General features: G+C 44.4%; 1 protein-coding gene across 1 annotated transcript in view; it reads right to left on the reverse strand.

The window, feature by feature from the left end:
* The window catches only part of NKD1 (NKD inhibitor of Wnt signaling pathway 1), a 93,441-nt gene that overhangs the window by 25,147 nt on the left and 47,392 nt on the right, over positions 1–20,902 (reverse strand). Inside the window, exon 4 of the mRNA XM_083165354.1 lies at positions 5,909–5,963. Within this exon, the coding sequence (XP_083021480.1) occupies positions 5,909–5,963 (55 nt within the window). The remainder of the gene's footprint in view (positions 1–5,908; positions 5,964–20,902) is intronic.

Consider the following 20,902-nt stretch of genomic DNA (forward strand, 5'->3'; position numbering starts at 1 on the left):
GGGGGGCCGGGGAGCTCCGGCATACAAATCGCCAGAGCTGAGGGGGATTGAGGGGAGAGGAGGGGACAGCTGTCAGTGCCACTGGGGGGGTGCGCTGACAGGTGATGTACCAGTGGCGCACACCTTCATTTTAGTGGTATGCCCGGTAATTTTCCGGGACAGCCCTCTGCGGCAGTGCAGCTGAGCCCGGAAAATGTCAGGGCATACCACTCAAGTGGTTAAAGCACAGGATTGCGAGAAGCAAGTAACCTTTTGGGATATACTGTACCAGCCAAACCTAAATTTTCAGATTTGGGGGTACTTATGTAATATCTGGGCTCCCGTTTTTCTTATGAGACCGCGTCCCCTCGCGGGGCTCACTGCGATCGCCACGCTTCGGGCACGGTGGCTCGCTGTGCTCGCCACACTATAAAAAATCAACTCCATGCGTAGTTGGATAGTAGGGGTATGAAAAAATGGGGTGCATTTAACATGGGAGCCCAGATAATACATAAGTACCGATTTGGGTATAATAATCCTTTATCTTCACATCATAGGGTTTGCATTATCTGAGGAAAACAGATCACTATATTTTTTGTTTTCAAGATGAACCTAGTAAACTACCAAATGTGATCTCTAGCGAATACTAGCAAGTCAGAATACTGGGCTATAAATACAGTACTTTAAAAATGTCCAAGAAAAGCAACAGTCTGACTCCTTAGGTCAACTGCAAGCGTATAGTATTATTAGAGTCTTGTTTATTCAATGCTAAAAATATTGCACTTTGTATTAATAATGTCACAGCATGCTTATAAGAACCACAGTCGGGTGGTGGAACTTGTGGGTGGTGAACCCTTTGTGCAAATATAGAATATAGGCCCCCTTCTTCTATACCAGCCCAAGTTTACAATATGTGACACGGCAGTGGGTGACAGGGAGAAGGAGGGGGTGAAAGGGGCAGCAGTGGGCCCCTTATTCTTCAGGGGCCCCAGTGCACCCTGTAGTTCCACCTCTACAGCAGTCCACTTATTATCACATACAGACATGTACCATACATATGTACATGTCATGATTTCCAGCACAACCAATCACGTCACGTTTGTGAGACTCAATTTAGTATGACAGATCAGCCATAAAAAGAATAGACAAAAACCTCATTAAAAAAACATTGATACAGATGTATGTAAAAAACAAATTGCACTTACTATAGTCTAACCTTTTAAATAGTGCTCTGCCAAGACAAGACAAGATGCAGTGGCATATTTTAGACATGAGTCGACCACCCACTGGTCCCAATTACAATGAGACAGCCCCCCTGTCCCTCCTGGGGTTGGTTTCATGGTAAAGTTACATGATTATTATGTTCAATTGGGAATTTATTGGTCTGTAAGTTTAAGAGATCAGCACAATAATCTCTGACATGGGCATTCTCTTTTCAACGTATGTATGTGTGCATTCGTATGTGTGTGTGTGCGTGCGTGTGTGTGTGTATGTGTGGTCTAGACTTCCAAATGTGCAAGAATTCCATAATGAAGCCTGCAGGCTTTATCTCCTGCATGGTCTCTCAGATCACATTGCTCAAACCTTGTTATTCTTACAGAGCAGTCTGGATTGTTTGCGGGCCTTGTGCTTGGTCTGTAGAAGATCTGATCAGTAGCGATATTCTGATAGTAGGGTGGCGGTAACAGAAGAGACGCGCTGTAATTGGTTTTACATGCATATTGGAACATTAGCTTTCCGCGTAGACACTAATCAAGATGATGAACACAGTAAAATATGCTAAGAAAGGTCATAATTGCAAAATATATTAAAAGGTTCCGTTTTCAAGGTTGTTTAAGCAAATTTACAATGGACCGGGACCAGAGCCTGATTACCCAATATTCTCATTAGGCTTAAGGGGGCGCGCCTTGTAGGTGTCAGCCAGGGAATAAAAATGAGGACTCATATATTCCATGCTTGTTAGTTATCACCCGTCCCCTTTATACTCAAGTGGGTAAAGTTCTGTGACTGTCAGATGGCTGTGCCAATGTAACTTACCGATAGAACCATTACTTTATGTACCTTGTGCTACAGGGCCAGCTGGGCAGCCCACGCCACAAGCATTAGATCATGCATGCCAGTTGTATATCCTTTGTTACATACACATGGACAGTATGACTGGAGAGGCCCTGAGCGCCCATAGACGTGTTAAGCAGCATTACAAGGGGGGTGTAGTACATACATGTAGTGTCCATTCTAGCACCCTGCACCTTTCAAAAGTCATGCAGTTCCTCTTCCCTGCCTGGGGTGTCGCTATCTGCTGTGGTGTCTATCACATTGTGGCCTGTATCTCAATACAGACCAGACTGTAATAAAAGAACCAAAGCAGACAGTGACATCCCATGTAGGAAAGAGGAACTGCACAGGATCTGAAAGGTGCAGGGTGCTAGAATGAACGGTACTCTTTACCTAGAAGGGCGCCCATCGCGGCCATCTCGGGCATTGAATGCACTAAAAAATCTGGTGCGATGCGACCGACGCGATGCCCGCGATTTCCCATAGGGAACAATGTTAAATGTCCCAATTGACCCGATTTTCCTGTTCAATGTCTCAATTGACCCGATTTTTCCATAGGAAACAATGTTAAATGGGCCACAGAGGCCAAATAGGCACCCTGAAGTGTGAAATGGCCCCCACAATTGTTAACGCCACCCCACGATCAACGTAAACCCGAAGCGTGGCGAGCGCAGCGAGCCCGCGCGGGGCGTCGGTACGCGTCCTACGACCTTTTCATACGCCCACTATCCACGTCGGCGTGGAGTTGAGAATAGAAAGTGTGGCGAGCGCAGCGAGCCACCGAGCCCGAAGCGGGCTTCACAGCTGTCCGCGTCCCCTCGCGGGGCTCGCTGCGCTCGCAACGCTTCGGGCTCACCACACTTTCTATTCTCAACTCCACGCCGACGTGGATAGTGGGGGTATGAAAAGGTCGTAGGACGCGTACCGCCGCCCCTCGCGGGCACGCTGAGCTTGCCACGCTTCGGGTTCACGTTGATCGTGGGGTGGCGTTAACAATTGTGGGGGCCATTTCACACTTCAGGGTGCCTATTTGGCCTCTGTGGGCCATTTAACATTGTTTCCTATGGAAAAATTGGGTCAATTGAGACATTGAACAGGAAAATCGGGTCAATTGGGACATTTAACATTGTTCCCTATGGGAAATCGCGGGCATCGAGTCGGTCGCATCGCACCCGATTTTTTAGTGCATTCAATGCCCGCGATGGCCCTGATTTTTTACTAACGATGCCCACGATCAAAATCGTGGGCGCCCTTCTAGGTAAAGAGTACCGAATGAACACTTGTGTGTTAGCCAAGGACACCTGGAACCTTTAATCAGGCCAGGAGAGTGGCATATTACGAGAGGAAGTGGTCTGCGTTTTTTCACCATCTGAGCCTCCTGCTCTCTAGCCAGCAGTGAATACACAAGCCCTCATAGTCTCCTTCACTGTGCTCCAATCTGATTAGTCAGAGATGATGCTGCCGAAGCAGGGCTCTAGAAATAATGGACAGGGTGCTGAATGACGGCCCGACAGTTGGGATTCCGACAGTCAGCACACCGACATCGGAATCCCAACTGTAAAATGCGCAACAGATAGAGGGCCAGATTCTCTAAGCTTCAAAAGTGATAAAATGTAGAGTGATAAACAGCCAGCCAATCAGCTCCTACCTGCCATGCCACAGACTGTGTTTGAAAAATGTCAGACATGAACTGATTGGCTGGCTGTTTATCACTCCCAATTTTATCACTTTTGAAGCTTAGAGAATCTGGCCCACTATCCTGGATGACAGGGACTATTCTCCCTCATGGAAATCCATAACCCCCATAAAGGGAGATCAGAACCTGTGGCAAGCACAGCGACCCACCAAACCCGCAAGGGGTTTCAATGCACTCGCCCCCCTGTTGGAGTACCGGTAGTCGGGATTCTGATGTCCGTATACTGATCATCAGAATCCTGACTGTCAGCCCGGCGTAGCATGCCCTGAAGGTACCCTGCCCACTCAGCATCACACTTGCCCACTTTATCGCAGTAGACTCCCTATTTTCTATGACCCCAGCATTCCCAACGTAAAAAAAAAAAAAAAAACTTTGCACACATGCTGGTTTGCACAAGAACGTTGCTCTCCGAAGCGATTGCAGGGGGGGCGGGGTCGAGTAGGAGGCGGGGCATGCGTTTCCAGAGCGTGCTAAGGAAAACACTGGGTGTCCCCATGTGAACGAGGGCGGCCACCTGTCTTACAAGGGCCGGCGACTGACGTATCCGGACGTCAGATGCTTGCCCTGTTTTAGGAGCAGGACGCCGCAGATCTAAGTCCGCAGAGACTACAGAAATCATTCGATGGATTTGCGACCATCGAATGATTTCGGGCCTGTATGCAAGCCTGCGAATGGATGTCTATGCATTTATAAGGGGCGGGAGGCATTACATGGCTCGCAAAGCTGTGAAATACCGCTGCTTTGTGAGCCAAGCAGAATCAGGGCCTTTGTTTACTCATAACAAATGGACCAATCATGATGATCAGTCCACCCTTGCTACAGCTGATGTGTGCCACATTGTACTGGGGGAGTAACAGGGGTCCCCTCAACACACTGGGCCCGATTGTATTTTCATGGGGACACCCATAAAACACTGGGCATTCCCATGGTCCAGCCCCATTTCCGCCCCCGGCCCTCCCTCCCCGCTAAAAAAAATGACCCGGTGAGAGTGTAACCCGCCCAACACCGTTTGGTGCCGGGGTTTGCGCATGTGTGGTTTACACACCATAGGGGCTGTGGCCGAATTCGGACCACACTGTGTGATCCTGAATTGACGCCACTATGCGGGCGGTGTGTCACATCTGAACCTACCTGGCCAGATAACGTACTCCCGGCTCCGGGAGCATCACATGCGACTATGCCAGACAAGTGGTTACATTTATCTAAAATCACGTCATTTGTCCATTTGCCATAATCTAAGCCTACAGAGGCCCATAACTGCCTCAAAAAACATGAAAACTGGCAATAGCAAACAAATTTTAAACGTTTGTCAATTTATCAATTTAAACCATCATTAGCTTTGTTCAGTATACAGGGAACTAAAATGTTCAACCATATAAAACATAAGGTTGTGTTACAAATGGTCAGAAAAGAGAATATTATGCCGCAATTGATATTTCGGGCCAAAGGTAATAGGTTGTGACAATCAGCAAGTGAGAGATTTTGGTAGAGTTTATTTGAATTGGCAATCAATTACATGGCAAAATCAACTTGTTTTTTCTGATTCTCACACCCCATTGCATTTGGCGCTTCATGTTTGAAAACAAAAGTATTTGGCTTGCTCTTAGTTTTGTTGCTACAGACAATTTTACAAGTCTTAATACTCATGTGAATGACAAACAGATTATGTTCCATGAAAACGCTGGAGAGACATAACCGGAGAACCAAATCTTACCAACGTCACATACTATTGATGAACGTCAAAGACCTAAATAAACCGCTTTAATAGGCAACAAAGAATAACTGAATAACAATACCATAACTCACTCTTTATGCGCACAAAGTGCCTTACATTCAGTTTTTTCAAAGTCTCATCACATAAACTGATAGATAAGAAAAACATTAACGGAGTCTCTTTTTGTAAAAACTAAAAAGAAAATGGAGAGTTCTACTTTCAAAGCAAACGTATGGACAGGATTTCGTTATTTTAATAAGCTTTAGAAACAAATCTCATCATTAACGGTTACCTACAGTTTCAAGGGAAAAGCTAATTTAGAGATTACATTTTCAAGCTCACAATACAATACAAACAACAAAACAATGCCGCACATGAAACATCAGCCCCAAATCTGTAGTTAAACAACAAATAAACTAAAGGATTAGCACAATTCTGTAAAAGGGCTATGGCGAACTGCTTACCTTCCAGACGAAAATGTTCATCTCCGATATCTTTACAAATATCACCTGACGGGTCCTGCCAAAACAGGAAATAATAGAATATATTAAAAAACGGTTTAAAAGAGCAAAACGTTAGTCAAGCATAGACAAACATGGTCTCTCCAGATTTCTTAACCCTTTGAGCGCCAAGTGAATTTCTCAAAATTGGGGTGAAAATTGGCAAGCAAACATTTTTATTCATCATAATGACCTGTAATGATTACCTTATATAGGAAATATAATCTTTTTTTTTATACATTATTTATTTGAATTTATATAACAAATGGGAGCGACGTCTGCATTTTTAGCTAATATTTTGCACATCTCGAACAGAGATGTTGGCGCTCAAAGGGCAGGATGTATTAATATACATCGCCGCCCGTCCGCCGCGATGCCAGCGCATATGTACTAACATATGCGGCTGGCATCGCGATGTGGTGACGGAGGTCCCCCGCGATACCTGTAATGTGGTGTGCGGGGGTACTCCGTCACCTCCCTGCCCCCTCGTGCTCCCCTAACGCTGGGGACAGCTAAGCAGGCTGCCCCCGGCGCCTCCCCCCCCCAGCAGCCGGAAGGACGTCCGACTGCGTCACTGGGGGGAGGAAGGTGTTTGCTTCCGGGTCCAGGAGGACCTGGACCAAGTAAGCCCGAGGGAGGGGGAGAGGGGGGGGAATCGGCGGGTTTGCGGCAGAGGCATCGGGCGGCGAAAAGAAGCCCATAGGGTATCGCCACCCAAAGGTGGCGATACCCTACAATGCGGTGACAAGGTGGTGGGGTTTTAATACACAGGAAAATGCGGTAAAACAGGGGTTTTACCGCATTTTACCATTAGTACATCCCGCCCAAAGGGTTAAAGAAAACACATGGCTACTGGGAAACGTGACCTTGTACATAGGGTGGCCAATCCCGGGATCGGGATCAGCGGGATCCCGGGATTTTGCCCCCAAAAGGCCGGGATTTCAATCCCGGGATTTCGGGATTAGACTGCGCATGCGCAGTCTAATGCCAGGCAGCGTCTGAGCACCCACTCAGACGCTGCCTGGCTTCTCCCGGCACAGCATACTGCGCAGCGTGACCTCTCAGCGTGACGAGGTCACGCTGCGCAGGCAGGGCAGGCAGGTTATTCACGTCACGCCCGGCAGCACCCCGCCGCTCGCCCGCCCAACTAGCCAGCCAGCAGGAGCATACCGCGCAGCGTGACCTCTCAGCGTTACGAGGTCACGCTGCGCAAGCAGGTCACTCACGTCACGGGCGGCAGCATGAAGAAGCCGCACCGCGCCGCTCACCCGCCCAACTAGTCAGCCAGCAGAAGCATTAACTACCCGTCCCCCAGCCTGGCTCCTTAAGATGACCGCCCATCCACCCACCCGGCAACCCAGCTGCCCCTGCATGGATTTAAGTAATTGCGGGGCAGCCAGGGCATTTTTCTATTAGGAAAGCCAATCCCGGGATCCCGGGAATCCCGGGATTGAGCATTTTTCAATCCCGAATCCCGGGATTGAAAAAATGCCCCGGGATTGGCTTCCCTACTTGTACATATTAGAAAAGTCTAAAGTATGAAATATTATGTTAACTGGTAATATGAGTAAACCAATGAACATTGGTTGGTTATCCTGAGCTGAAGTACATCTGTTCTAATAAAACTAAACTAATCTAGGAATTAAGTCATCTGGAACTCCCCAAATAAATATCAAATACTGTATTTTACATTCACACGCCTATGTGTAAAAAGCCACCTCCATCTGCTATTCATTTACGAAAAAAAAAAATATTCCTATATAAAAGATAATAATAACAACAGTACATAATAGCACTTTGGAAAAACTGATCCATGACTAAAGAGATTTTGAAAGTCAATGTGCAGTTTCTAGGAATTGTACTCATCTTACAGCTGAGCTGACAGGCTACATCTGTCAAGAGCCATCTCCGAAGACAGAACAATTTAAGAATATGCTCTCCAAGCACTGTGGCAGTAGTTCCACCAATGAGACAGATTCCGGGTAAAAAGGATCTAGCATTTCAAGGGTTTAAATACTTCGTCATATTCCATAAAAACTGTCTATAAGCTACATCCAGACTTGAAGAGTACGTCTTAAGTGCTTCGACACTTCAGTTACGCTTAAAAAAAATGCCCCTGCATTCATTAAAACGGAATTCTTAAGAAACAAATGCTACTTAACACCTATGTCCATGTTTTCCTAGCACACCTAATAAAGGCTTGGAAAATGAGCACTTTAGTTTTCCACGTTTCTATAGAGTGTTGGGGGGGTGTACTTATAGCGTTCTTTAAAAAAAATAACAAAAACATCCGTCACTACTGTACTCTTAGGAGAAAGAGGTTTGCAGAACTATGGAGCCATTAATGCGTAAAAAATTGGATACACTTTGTTGAGCATTTACTGCGTTCATTATAGTTAAAGAGTCTCAGGCTGATCATATTGGCCCATAACTGTGGCTCCCAAAATGTGTGGCGTGGCACCCAGAGATGCCTTGGGGTAATTTCATTGGTGCTTCCAATCATAAAATTGTGGACAAAAATAAACCAATCTTGTCCCTCGTCACATAACTGAACCGAAGAATGACATGATGACATATACACTCATTTTACTTAAATTTATTATTGTTGTCTAACTTTCTCCACAAGAAACTTTTGTCTTACGGGCGCCATGAAAAAAAATCACAACTCTTTGGGAACCATCGGCCTATAATGATTTGAAGAAGTATAAGAATATATATATATACACACACATATACATACACATACAGATAGTCCCGCACTCACATCCAGAAGTCTTGAAAAAACACTAATGAAATCCTTTCCAATGACCATGCATGTTCCCAAGTGCTTTAATGAAAAAGCGAGGGCACTCACTTCTCTTGCTTGCTGTGCCCATGAACATGTTATTACATTGTCTTGACAAAGGCCCCTAGAGGGTTGAAACGTTGACTGCTGCTGTATATGGATATACAATAAACTAAAAGCTGACTTAAGCGACATGTGGTGAGTGCCCTCGCTTTTTCATTAAAGCACATCGTTCACTTGGGGCACCCATCGCCTCATGTCTACGGGCTTAAGCACATCGCTCAGCTTGGGGCACCCGTCGCCCCATGTCTACGGGCTTAAGCACATCGCTCAGCTTTGGGCAACAGTCGCTCAGCTTGGGGCACCCGTCGCCCCATGTCTACGGGCTTAAGCACATCGCTTAGCTTTGGGCAACAGTCGCTCAGCTTGGGGCACCCATGGCTCCATGTCTACGGGCTTAAGCACATCGCTCAGCGTGGGGCAACAGTCGCTCAGCTTGGGGCACCCATGGCTCCATGTCTACGGGCTTAAGCACATCGCTCAGCGTGGGGCAACAGTCGCTCAGCTTGGGGCACCCATGGCTACGGGCTTAAGCACATCGCTCAGCGTGGGGCAACAGTCGCTCAGCTTAGGGCACTCATGGCTCCATGTCTACGGGCTTAAGCACATCACTCAGCTTGGGGCACCTGTCGCTCAGTTTGGGGCACCCGTCGTCCCATGTCTATGGGCTTAAGCACATCACTCAGCTTGGGGCAACCGTCGTCCCATGTCTACGGGCTTAGGCACATCGCTTAGCTTGGGGCACCCGTCACTCACCCCATGTTTAGAGGCCTTTAGAGTCTCCAAAATGTGTAAGGAAGTGCTATAGCTGTTCCCAAAGCATTCAACCCAAGGCCCAGTACAGTAAATGCAGGAACTGGTGTGTATTATGCAACTGAAAACCATTCACTGTAATGTCACGTTAAATCACCTGCAGTTACAGACGTGCAATGTATGACATACCCTGTATTGCTTTAGAATAAATAGATATCAACAGTTATAATAACTGTATTACTTATTTTGGGGGTCTGAAGCTAATAACATCACTTCTGACAGTGATGTACCTCCTCAGGGATCACCAAGGGCAGGTACCACATCAAGGAAGAATCTCCCATTCAGCCAAGATAATTGCAGGAAAACGTCCCTAACCTAGATCATTCAAACAAGGTAAAAGGGAAATGATTTCTACACATCCAGCTAGTGCAGCATAAACCTGGTTTCTATTACCATGCCACGTTATTGTAAAAGCTATTTCCTTCTCTTTTTAACCCTTTTGCGTTTAGGAAGAGTTGCTCTGCGGATTTCTACATTAATCCGGCCACAGTCCTCTATGGCTCCTCCTACAAACATTATCATTTTCTAGAACGGTAATTAAAAAATACTTATGATCCAAAGAATGTTAACTGTCCCGATACCAGATCAACAGTCTTTATCCAGCGCTCTCCCCCTGCTCTGTCACTGCAGCCTTAAAGCCCAGACTTATAACACACTTCCTGGCTCTGAAAGAATTTCTTAATTGGTTTAGAAGGAGGTGTGGGGGATGGCAGCTGAAATCCAACAGATGTATAATCTAGGAGACTAACTATAATTTGGATCAGACTTTTTCTCCTTTCATTTAAAAATATATGGATTTTAAACATGCCTAGTAAAGTGACTGACTTGCATTGTAACCATACTTTTGTATAATAGTGTGGACCACGGCCTATTATCCATGCAGTGCAAAGTCAGTACCGGATTTCACACTAGTCACGTGACTTGAGGCACAACCCTAGGGGCACCACCTGGTTGGGTGAGACCGGTCCCCTTTGCATCAGTGATCAAAAGTAAATGAATTCACATCTTCCCTTCATAAAGATTATATATATATATATATATATATATATATATATATATATATATATATATATATATATATATATATATATATATATATATACACACACACACACACACACACACACACACACACATATATCAGAAAAATGAATGTAGAGGGCGCTAATGTAAATACCACCACCTTTTTGTCTGATCAGATTAAGCAAATGACATTTTTGGTAACATTTATTAAAAAACATGAAATAGACATCTGTTGGTTTAAATTCTTTAAATGGATAACTGCATGGAAAAACCTGACGCGTTTCGTCTCCGAAGAGACTTCCTCAGGGGTACACAGAATGAGCGGTATGTCGGTCTAAAACCAATAACAGAATCTTTGTATCTCTTTAAAATTCAATATCTCAATAGAGATCCTATAGCGATTTGACCATTGATAAGGGCCCTTGGAAAAGAGAGGCACTCAAAAAAGTGGGAGAGGAGTTTATACCAGAATCCCACTGAATCGAGTGTATCCTCCAGCACCTTTTCAGAAGTGAAGTCACTTCTGAAAAGGTGCTGGGAGATATATATACACACACGTGTTTCCCCGATTATAAGCACTACCCAGAAAATAAGCCCTACCCTTGCTTTTGGAAACTAGTCCAAAATAAGCCCTACCACAAAAAATAAGCCCTAGCGGAAAGCCTGAAAAACTGGAAAGAGCTGTAGGTGAGGAGTAGGACTGGGGGCATGGTGTCTGTAAAAGCAGGACTGGGGGCATGGTGTCTGTAAAAACAGGACTGGGGGCATGGTGTCAATGTCAATTAAAATAAGCCCTACACCGAAAATAAGCCCTAGTGTTTTTTCTTGAAAAAAACAAAAAACAAGACAGTTTCTTATTATCGGGGAGACACGGTATGTAAGAAAAGTCCATAGAGCACTGTACCTTGTTGTGTTTATTATTATTATTATTATTTATATGGTGCCACAAGGGCCCCGCAGTGCCTGACAATACATAGATGAGCAAAAATAATAGGAAATAGCGATTTATAGTACAAATGCAAATTAGGACAAGAAGATGGTAAATAAGACAGTTGCAGCAGTGGACTCTGACGTAATTATAACAGTGGCAGAGATATATTCTTAGAAAAGCACATGAGGAGAGAGGGCCCTGCTCGTGAGAGCTTACATTCTAACCCAGGGAATAGACATGTTGCCAAGAACCTTGGCAATGGGACATGTGAATATTACCCGATAAGACCTTGTGAAGCTTTGAAATAGCACAAGCTGCATGGTTGGAATGCAATTAGTTCACATAGGGGGAGATTCTCTAAGAATCTCCGCCCCCCTTCGCCGCCCATCGCATATTTAATTATCGCATATGCTGTAACATATGCGATAATTAAGGCAAAGGACAGCTCTTGCGTTAAGAGCTGTCCTTTGCGGTGAGAGTCGCCGGGTCCCAGCAGGTCCCGGCGGCTCTCCCCTCCCTCCCACACCCGGCGCTGCTGCTGCTGCGCCGGGCTCTCCTCCTCCCTGCACCCGGAAGAGGATCAGTGCAGGGAGGAGGTCACAGGTCCGGGCAGCACTGCGCTGTGCTGCCCGGACACAGGTGAGGGGGCGATGCGGGGCGTCGGCGCGGGGCGGCGGAGGGTTGCGATAGAAGCCCATTGGCTTTTATGGGGCATCGCCAGATTTTTCTGGCGATGCCCCCCGCCGCGGTAACCCGGCGGGGGATGCTTACAGCATCCCAAAATGCGGTAAAAACCCCGATAACAGGGTTTTTACCGCATTTTTAGCTTAGAGAATCTCCCCCACAGATCTTGCAACTGTGCAGACAATGCAACATGTGCGTGTGTGCATTGGTTACAGCGAAGCCATGCAGCATATGTAGTTATGATCTGTCTGAATTTACTTGGCAGATGTATCTAACCCAGCCACAGTGACAAGCAGGGTTATCACATGGCCAATAAAAATTGAACAGGTGCCAATGTTATTGATTGTATATAAAAATTGGTCAGCACAGGTGGTGTGATGGTTAGCATTACTGCCTCATAGCACAGAGGCCCAATCTGTGTGGAGTTTGTATATTCTCCCCGCTTGCGTTGGTTTTCTCCCACAATCCAAAAAGTACAGTATACTGGAAGGTTAACAGTTTCCTGACTGGAATTAACCCTATTGTTTGCGTGTGTTTATGGCAGATTAAATGGTGATTGAAGTTCTATGGTTAATTATAACTATGAAGGCTGGCAGTTTTTTTTTTTATAATGGGTGAAAAATGTAGCTAAAGGTGCCCACACACTAGAATGATTTTTTGGCCGATTTCCAATAAATTGGCCGATATATCGTCCGATGTTTACCGAAAATCGGCCGATTTTGGTCCGATGCGCTCTCCCGTGGATCTTTTGCTAAATCTAAATCTTCTGATCTTACGTGCTGCATGAAAGATCAGAAGATTTAACGAAAGATCCATAGGAACGCACACGGGATCTTAAGAAAAATCTTTGGTACAGATGTGCGCTTGCCTGAAATCTTTTGTCCAGGACAGGCAAAAGATTTGAAGGCTAATTTATGTGCACATCTTATGATCGCAGATCTTTCTAGTGTGTGGGCACCTTTAGATTGATGGATGGTGCGGAGACTCATCAGCCCATGGGGTTTCCTTTGAAATAACTGCTCAGCAGAGTTGAAAGAAAGACAGAAAGAAGACTCTTTGCTACAGGCACCAGAGTAGAGTGCTCTGTAAAGTGCCCAAACTAAAGAGTTTTTTTTATCTCTCTCCAATTTTCACTTATTGATCTGACTCTTGGGAGCACCACCCACTTATTACATTTTACCAACAAGGTGATACAAATAAAGGGGTGTGGTATGATTCACGACAGTCGGGATCCCGACAGTCATTATCCCGACATTGGGATTCTGACTGCCTGGTCTCAGACAGCGTGGCCAGCGCAACAAAGGCCCTTGCGGGCACGGTGGTGAGATACTCTAGCCACCTATTCTATTCTCCCTCTATGGGAGTCGTGGACCCCCACGAGGGAAAATAGCCGACGGCCGTCGGGAACCCGGCCGACGGTGTTTTAACAGTCGGAATCCCAAACAAAGCTGGGCATTGAACGTGTTACCACCTCCCACTGCTGACCTGTCACTCCATGACAGTTCGGCACTGGGGGAAGGATCCAGAAAACAAAACCAATCTATACCTCGAATTTCTCAGTAGCGTTGCCAACTTTAAAAAAAAAAAAATTACAAAATGAAGTCACAACATAAGTTAAATGTTTTAGAAAAAAGGCGCTTAGGAGGAGCTAATTGGCCATAATGATCTAATACAACAAATACCTTGCCGTAATATGTAAGGAGGATTAATATATTCTATTGCTAAAAATCATGTTAAGCAGCACTCGCGGAAACACTTGCCCTGTTGAGGGAACTCTACTACACTTGAGTGGGTAGCATCAGCTAAAGGGCTGTGAAGTATTAAAGTGAGCACAATGAAAGGTTTCCAAACACTTGAGCTTTATTTACACACTTTTACAATTAAGCTTGTCTACAAACACTCAATCACCACAAAAGAGGTCAAACATCAGCCCTAAAAACTAGGTAGTGTCTAGGGTGGACTATTTTCTCCCTGATCTACCACCTTACTTGAGCAGTCAAGCAGAAGAGTTAAAACAAAATGTAAGTGGGAAAATAAGTGTAATGACTATGACATAAATTGTAAAAACTCAGTTTTGCTCGGAAATTGGCACGTGTAAGTCACACTTCATAGAAATGAACGAAAAGTGGTAAAGGCTTAGCACACCAACCAACTGTACCATTTCAACCAGTACAGTTTTTTTTTTTTTTAGGGTATGTACCGCCAAACAGGGGAAAGCATATGCTTTAACATGCCCCCTTTTCCTGTGACCACACCTCCCTTCCCTTATCTGTAACAGGTTTTAGCTCAGAGATGTTGGAGTGTATGGAACATTAGTCTCACCTGGATGCCAATATGTATATTTACCATGCAGCCCAGCAAAAAAAGACATCTGCAGCTATCCTACATTAACCCAGTACAGAAACCGGTAAAAAACTCAGTTATTGGAGTTATCTGTTCATGTATGACGAAAATGGATCGAAAGCCCAAAAAATGTTGGTAGGCCACAGAGCCAATGCACAAGCACTAATGATTACCCAAACTAAAGGGCCCCGTATACTATACCAAGGTATTGCATGCAGCCTCGCATGCAATACCATGGTCACTGCCCGCTGGGCTCCACTCGAAACAGGATCTCATAGAATACCGAAAAATCCTTGCGGCAAACCATGGCGCTCTCCGAATCCGATGTGCACGGGACCAGGCATCGGATATAGTGGGCCTTAAGCCCCGAACAAACTAGCCGATATGCTCTATCAGCAGTGTTTCTCCCCGAACTCTCGGGAAAATGATATCGGTAAACGATAATGTTCAGTGACGTCACCGGGACCCACTGAACATGCGGGTCGTTGGCTATATAGCCAAAAGTGACCTCCAGATGGAGTGGAGGAATTAATGATGCGTGGGAGCGTGCATCGTTAACGATATTGAGTGTACACACTACACTTTTTTTTTAAAGGTATCGCTCAGAAGGGCCCTGGTGTCTCTGGGGTGGTTTTAACGTTGTTCATGGCATGTTTTGCAACTGTGGCGCACACAAAGAGATATAAATAGGCGGCTAATGAATCTTACTACATCTTCTACAAAATCTAATATTTTTACCTATAGCAACAGTGCATGTATTTAATTATTAGCGTCTGTAGTAAAACTGCCAATATGTTATACGTTCGAGAAAGCCGTTTATACGCACCGCATGCCTACAAGTATAAAGTAAAAAAAAAAAAAGTATTTCCCTTCGTATATGAAACAGTCTTGAAGATTAAAGTATTTTGTGTTTAGTAACCAATTAGTAATCTGTAACTAATTAAATTCTTCAACACTGATCATCTGCCCGGTATTGATGTCTTTTCAAACATCTGCGACAATCACATTAAAAAGTCAGGTGTGAAATCTCTATGTTCGTTAATCTGCACAACCTTACCCATTAAAATAAACATTAAAGGGACCACGGACCCTTTAACTCTCAAGTGAACGTGAAAATAATTCAATGGGAACTCATAACACAATACTTCAATGGGTTTGCGCAGAAAGCCAGCTTTTGTTTCTCTCCCTTTCAGCCAAATAAAATGACTCCTAGGGATTTTATTTGTAACAGGATTGGTATTATACGCCATAGGAAGTCTTAATACGAAATCTGTTCACTACACTTATTTAGCTGGGGTAAAAATACAAGAACCTCATACAGCAGACGGTCTTTGATTCTGCTAGATAGCGGTAAGTTAACGCATGCGTGCTGCGTAAATATAACTAACCTTTTTATAGCACCATCATATTGTTAAGCACTTTACAGAGAATGTGTAATCATTGACACCAGTGGCTATCCCAGGAGCGTAGGGGAGATTCAATAAACCACCTCGATGACGGGTTGTTGTTTTTTTTTTTTCTACATCGATGATCTACATCGCAAGCTCACACAATAGCACTGATCTTCCAGTATGATCTACATCGCAAGCTCACACAATAGCACTGATCTTCCAGTATGATCTACATCGCAAGCTCACACAATAGCACTGATCTTCCAGTATGATCTACATCGCAAGCTCACACAATAGCACTGATCTTCCAGTATGATCTACATCGCAAGCTCACACAATAGCACTGATCTTCCAGTATGATCTACATCGCAAGCTCATACAATAGCACTGATCTGCCAGTATGATCTACATCGCAAGCTCACACAATAGCACTGATCTGCCAGTATGATCTACATCGCAAGCTCACACAATACCACTGATCTTCCAGTATGATCTACATCGCAAGCTCACACAATAGCACTGATCTTCCAGTATGATCTACATCGCAAGCTCACACAATAGCACTGATCTGCCAGTATGATCTACATCGCAAGCTCACACAAAAGCACTGATCTGCCAGTATGATCTACATCGCAAGCTCACACAATAGCACTGATCTGCCAGTATGATCTACATCGCATGCTCACACAATAGCACTGATCTGCCAGTATGATCTACATCGCAAGCTCACACAATAGCACTGATCTTCCAGTATGATCTACATCGCAAGCTCACACAATAGCACTGATCTGCCAGTATGATCTACATCGCAAGCTCACACAATAGCACTGATCTTCCAGTATGATCTACATCGCAAGCTCACACAATAGCACTGATCTTTCAGTATGATCTACATCGCAAGCTCACACAATAGCACTGATCTTCCAGTATGATCTACATCGCAAGCTCACACAATAGCACTGATCTGCCAGTATGATCTACATCGCAAGCTCACACAATAGCACTGATCTGCCAGTATGATCTACATCAGAAGCTCACACAACAGCACTGATCTGCCAGTATGATCTACATCGCAAGCTCACACAACAGCACTGATCTGCCAGTATGATCTACATCGCAAGCTCACACAACAGCACTGATCTTCCAGTATGATCTACATCGCAAGCTCACACAATAGCATTGATCTGCCAGTACGATCTACATCGCAAGCTCACACAATAGCACTGATCTTCCAGCATGATCTACATCGCAAGCTCACACAATAGCACTGATCTGCCAGTATGATCTACATCGCAAGCTCACACAATAGCACTGCTCTGCCAGTATGATCTACATCGCAAGCTCACACAATAGCACTGATCTTCCAGCATGATCTACATCGCAAGCTCACACAATAGCACTGATCTGCCAGCATGATCTACATCGCATGCTCACACAATACCACTGATCTGCCAGTATGATCTACATCGCATGCTCACACAATACCACTGATCTTCCAGTATGATCTACATTGCAAGCTCACATAATAGCACTGATCTTCCAGTATGATCTACATCGCAAGCTCACATAATAGCACTGATCTGACAGTATGATCTACATCGCAAGCTCACACAATAGCACTGATCTGCCAGTATGATCTACATCGCATGCTCACACAATAGCACTGATCTGCCAGTATGATCTACATCGCAAGCTCACACAATAGCACTGATCTGCCAGTATGATCTACATCGCAAGCTCACACAATAGCACTGATCTTCCAGTATGATCTACATTGCAAGCTCACACAATAGCACTGATCTGCCAGTATGATCTACATCGCAAGCTCACACAATACCACTGATCTTCCAGTATGATCTACATCGCAAGCTCACACAATACCACTGATCTTCCAGTATGATCTACATTGCAAGCTCACACAATAGCACTGATCTTCCAGTATGATCTACATCGCAAGCTCACACAATAGCACTGATCTATCAGTATGGTTTAAGACTGTTGGAGGAAAAGGGGCATCTAGAGCAAATGCACACAAACATGGGGTCAAGGTATGGATATCACATCTACAGAGATCTGGTTGGAAACTGCCCAATAGCCTCAGTGCTATAAGGCAGCAATACTAACCATACAACCTCATATCACCCTAGATCAGTGGTTCCTAAACTTTTTTGCACCACAGCCCCCCTGAGTATCACACTTTTATTCATGTTACCCTTAGGCCAAAGCTTCTCATTGATAAAATCCAGAAAAATATTGTCCACAAATTGCCTATTACATTGGTTATAAATAATTGGAATTGGTCATGGACCACCAATCCAGGGCACCCCTACAAGTCCCCCATTTCCCCCCAGGGTGCTACAGCACACAGTTTGAGAACCACTGCCCTAGATAATAAGTTTCCAAACAATATATTGACTTACAAAGTGACATTTAAACCGGGGCCGTGGTCTGATAAAGCAGGGAGAATGCAGCATTTTGCCGGAGCTCCCTACTTATATCCTTTAAATATCCTGCTGACCTGTTGCTGGATTTCTTCTGCCCAGTTGGGTGACCCCTTGCACATACCCTGAGACCCTCCTGCATACCCGCAGGAGGGAGTCCCGCAGCTTGTACTTGAGAGGTGATGCTGGTTGCAGCCTATGTGTCTGCTGGACCCCCGGCTGCATAGATCCTCGGGTGGTGCCCCGGTTTTCTCCCTCCGCCTCACTTTGCGGGTGGCTGTGCCTGGTGTCGAGTCAGTGCTCTGTGATTTGGTGTACATGCAACTGGAGGTTTGACCAGAGGTGTCCGGGTGTGTAACTGGTCTTGTGAGACTATAATGGAGTTTGCTGACGTTATCCAGCTTTGCCTACATAAGCTCTGATTCCCGACTATTTTTTCTGCGACACAAGGTTATTTGGAAGCCATCTTGCCCGGACCTTTGGTGAATCCTGGTGGTGTGCTAGCCACCACCATTTTACCACTACCACTACTTTCCAAGCGGAGTGTCACTTAAACATTTATGTATGCATGTTCTTGGCTTGAAGGGGCAATTTGGGGACTATCATTTCTGTATTTTTACTTATTTATGCATTTTTGGGTATGTGAGGATGTTTTTTTTTTTTCTGCTTATGTCGGGGGTTTACCCCTTGGCCAGATTCATATTTTGGGCTCATATGCTCAGTTTTATAATATATTCTTTTTCCTTTTAGTTTTGTTCATATATATACGCTGGGCTATCTGAATATGTTTGGATATTCTTCAGCCCCACCTGCAGTGCACATGGTTTTATCCATTAGATGTGATTGTGCCTTTCCGAGTGAATCAGAATAACCCCCTATATACTGTATGATACTGCTGGAAATTTGGGGTATTGATAAGATATGTGCGGAAAAGTTAGCCAAGTGAGGCAGTGCCTCACCTGCCATTGACTTTTTACTCCAGAATGTTGACTATAAATAATAAACTATTAGAATCATACAAATAAGACATTTTAACATATTCTTTGTATTTTCCATATAATTTATGTATCCAAAACTGGCGAGTATGCCAGGAAAGGTTCTGGCTCACCCTGCCACACGCCACTAGTCAATTCATCAGTGGGTAGGGATGGGTAGGGTGTAATCTGTTAGTCTAGTTAGTGGTGTAGGATTAAGTTTATTTTGTGGGATCCAAATAAGCCTAAATTGGGGGTGGGCTATATAAGGTGGGAGGGGTTATGTGGTAGCTTTGTCCTGGGATTTGTTTTGTTTTATTGTATGTTGATTTTTAATAAATTTGCTTTATTACACTACGCTTTTCGATGTAAATCTAATGTAGCTTTCACATCACATAAAACATTTTGAAACGTTTTGAAAAACTGTAATTTTAAATGGTATTTTAAACGGGTCTAGTGTTCATATTGCAGCAGATTACCATTTAAAAATACTGTTTAAGTTCCATTCACATCACCAGTCAAGCCGTTTAACCTCTGAACACGTTTCTACCCACAGCTTATTTCCTGGTTGAGGGAATGGACACAAGACAAGGGACAGCCTATCACAGTGCTCTAACCTTTATTTTTTACTAAATACCATTTCAGTGCCATTCAGACAGCACAAAAAACGGCTCTGAATTGGCTTTAAAACGGGTAGGACTATGCTTTTTAAACGTGTTGAAATACCAGTTAACTTTAAATGGTATTTCAACTATGACACTTTCACACTGCAGCCTTAAACGTTTTAAAAGGCAAAAAAACGGCAATATACCGTTTTAAAAGTGTGATGTGAAAGCTACATTATACGTCTCAAAATATTCGGGTGGGTATTGTTTACATTTTTCTAAGACTATTCTCATAGAAGGTCCTCCGTATTGCCTCCCCTGAGGTCATACGGAATGGTATGGTCATACCCTATGACGTATATACCTTCCCAGTTGTGCACAATCCTATGTCTCTTTACCATCTGTAACCATATACTATGCAGTTTCTTATGTTACGCTAGCAGCTACTATTTTATGTTTCAATCTGAAGAAGACGCAGAGTGGAGTAAGGCGCCGAAACGCGTAATTGAGCCTATTCATATGCCCCTATTCATATGCCTCTGTGAGGCGCATCACAGCTGCAGTTACTCCTAAGGAGATCTGGACTTTCTAATATCAATAAGGACTGCGGTACTGCTATAAGGCTTAGAGATTGTTTCTCCGGACCCCCTGCATGCCACGGACACCTCACCATGGGAGGAGACTAATATCGGAAAGTGGCCCAAGAATCAGCAGGTTATATATACAAACAAGGTTATATATACAGTAAGGGTCTGTTGCCTACTGCTCTATCTGACTGTCCTATGAAATAAGAGACGCTCATGAGAATTAATTGCATAGAGGAGACCTCTTCTTTTAAATAAATTATAACTTTATGCCTCAAACCATCTAGCCTCAAAAGTTGTGTTGTATTTAAAATCAAAGCCATC

Source organism: Crinia signifera, chromosome 11, assembly GCF_055691185.1.
Source record: "Crinia signifera chromosome 11, ASM5569118v1, whole genome shotgun sequence".
NCBI classification, from domain to species: Eukaryota; Metazoa; Chordata; class Amphibia; order Anura; family Myobatrachidae; genus Crinia; species Crinia signifera.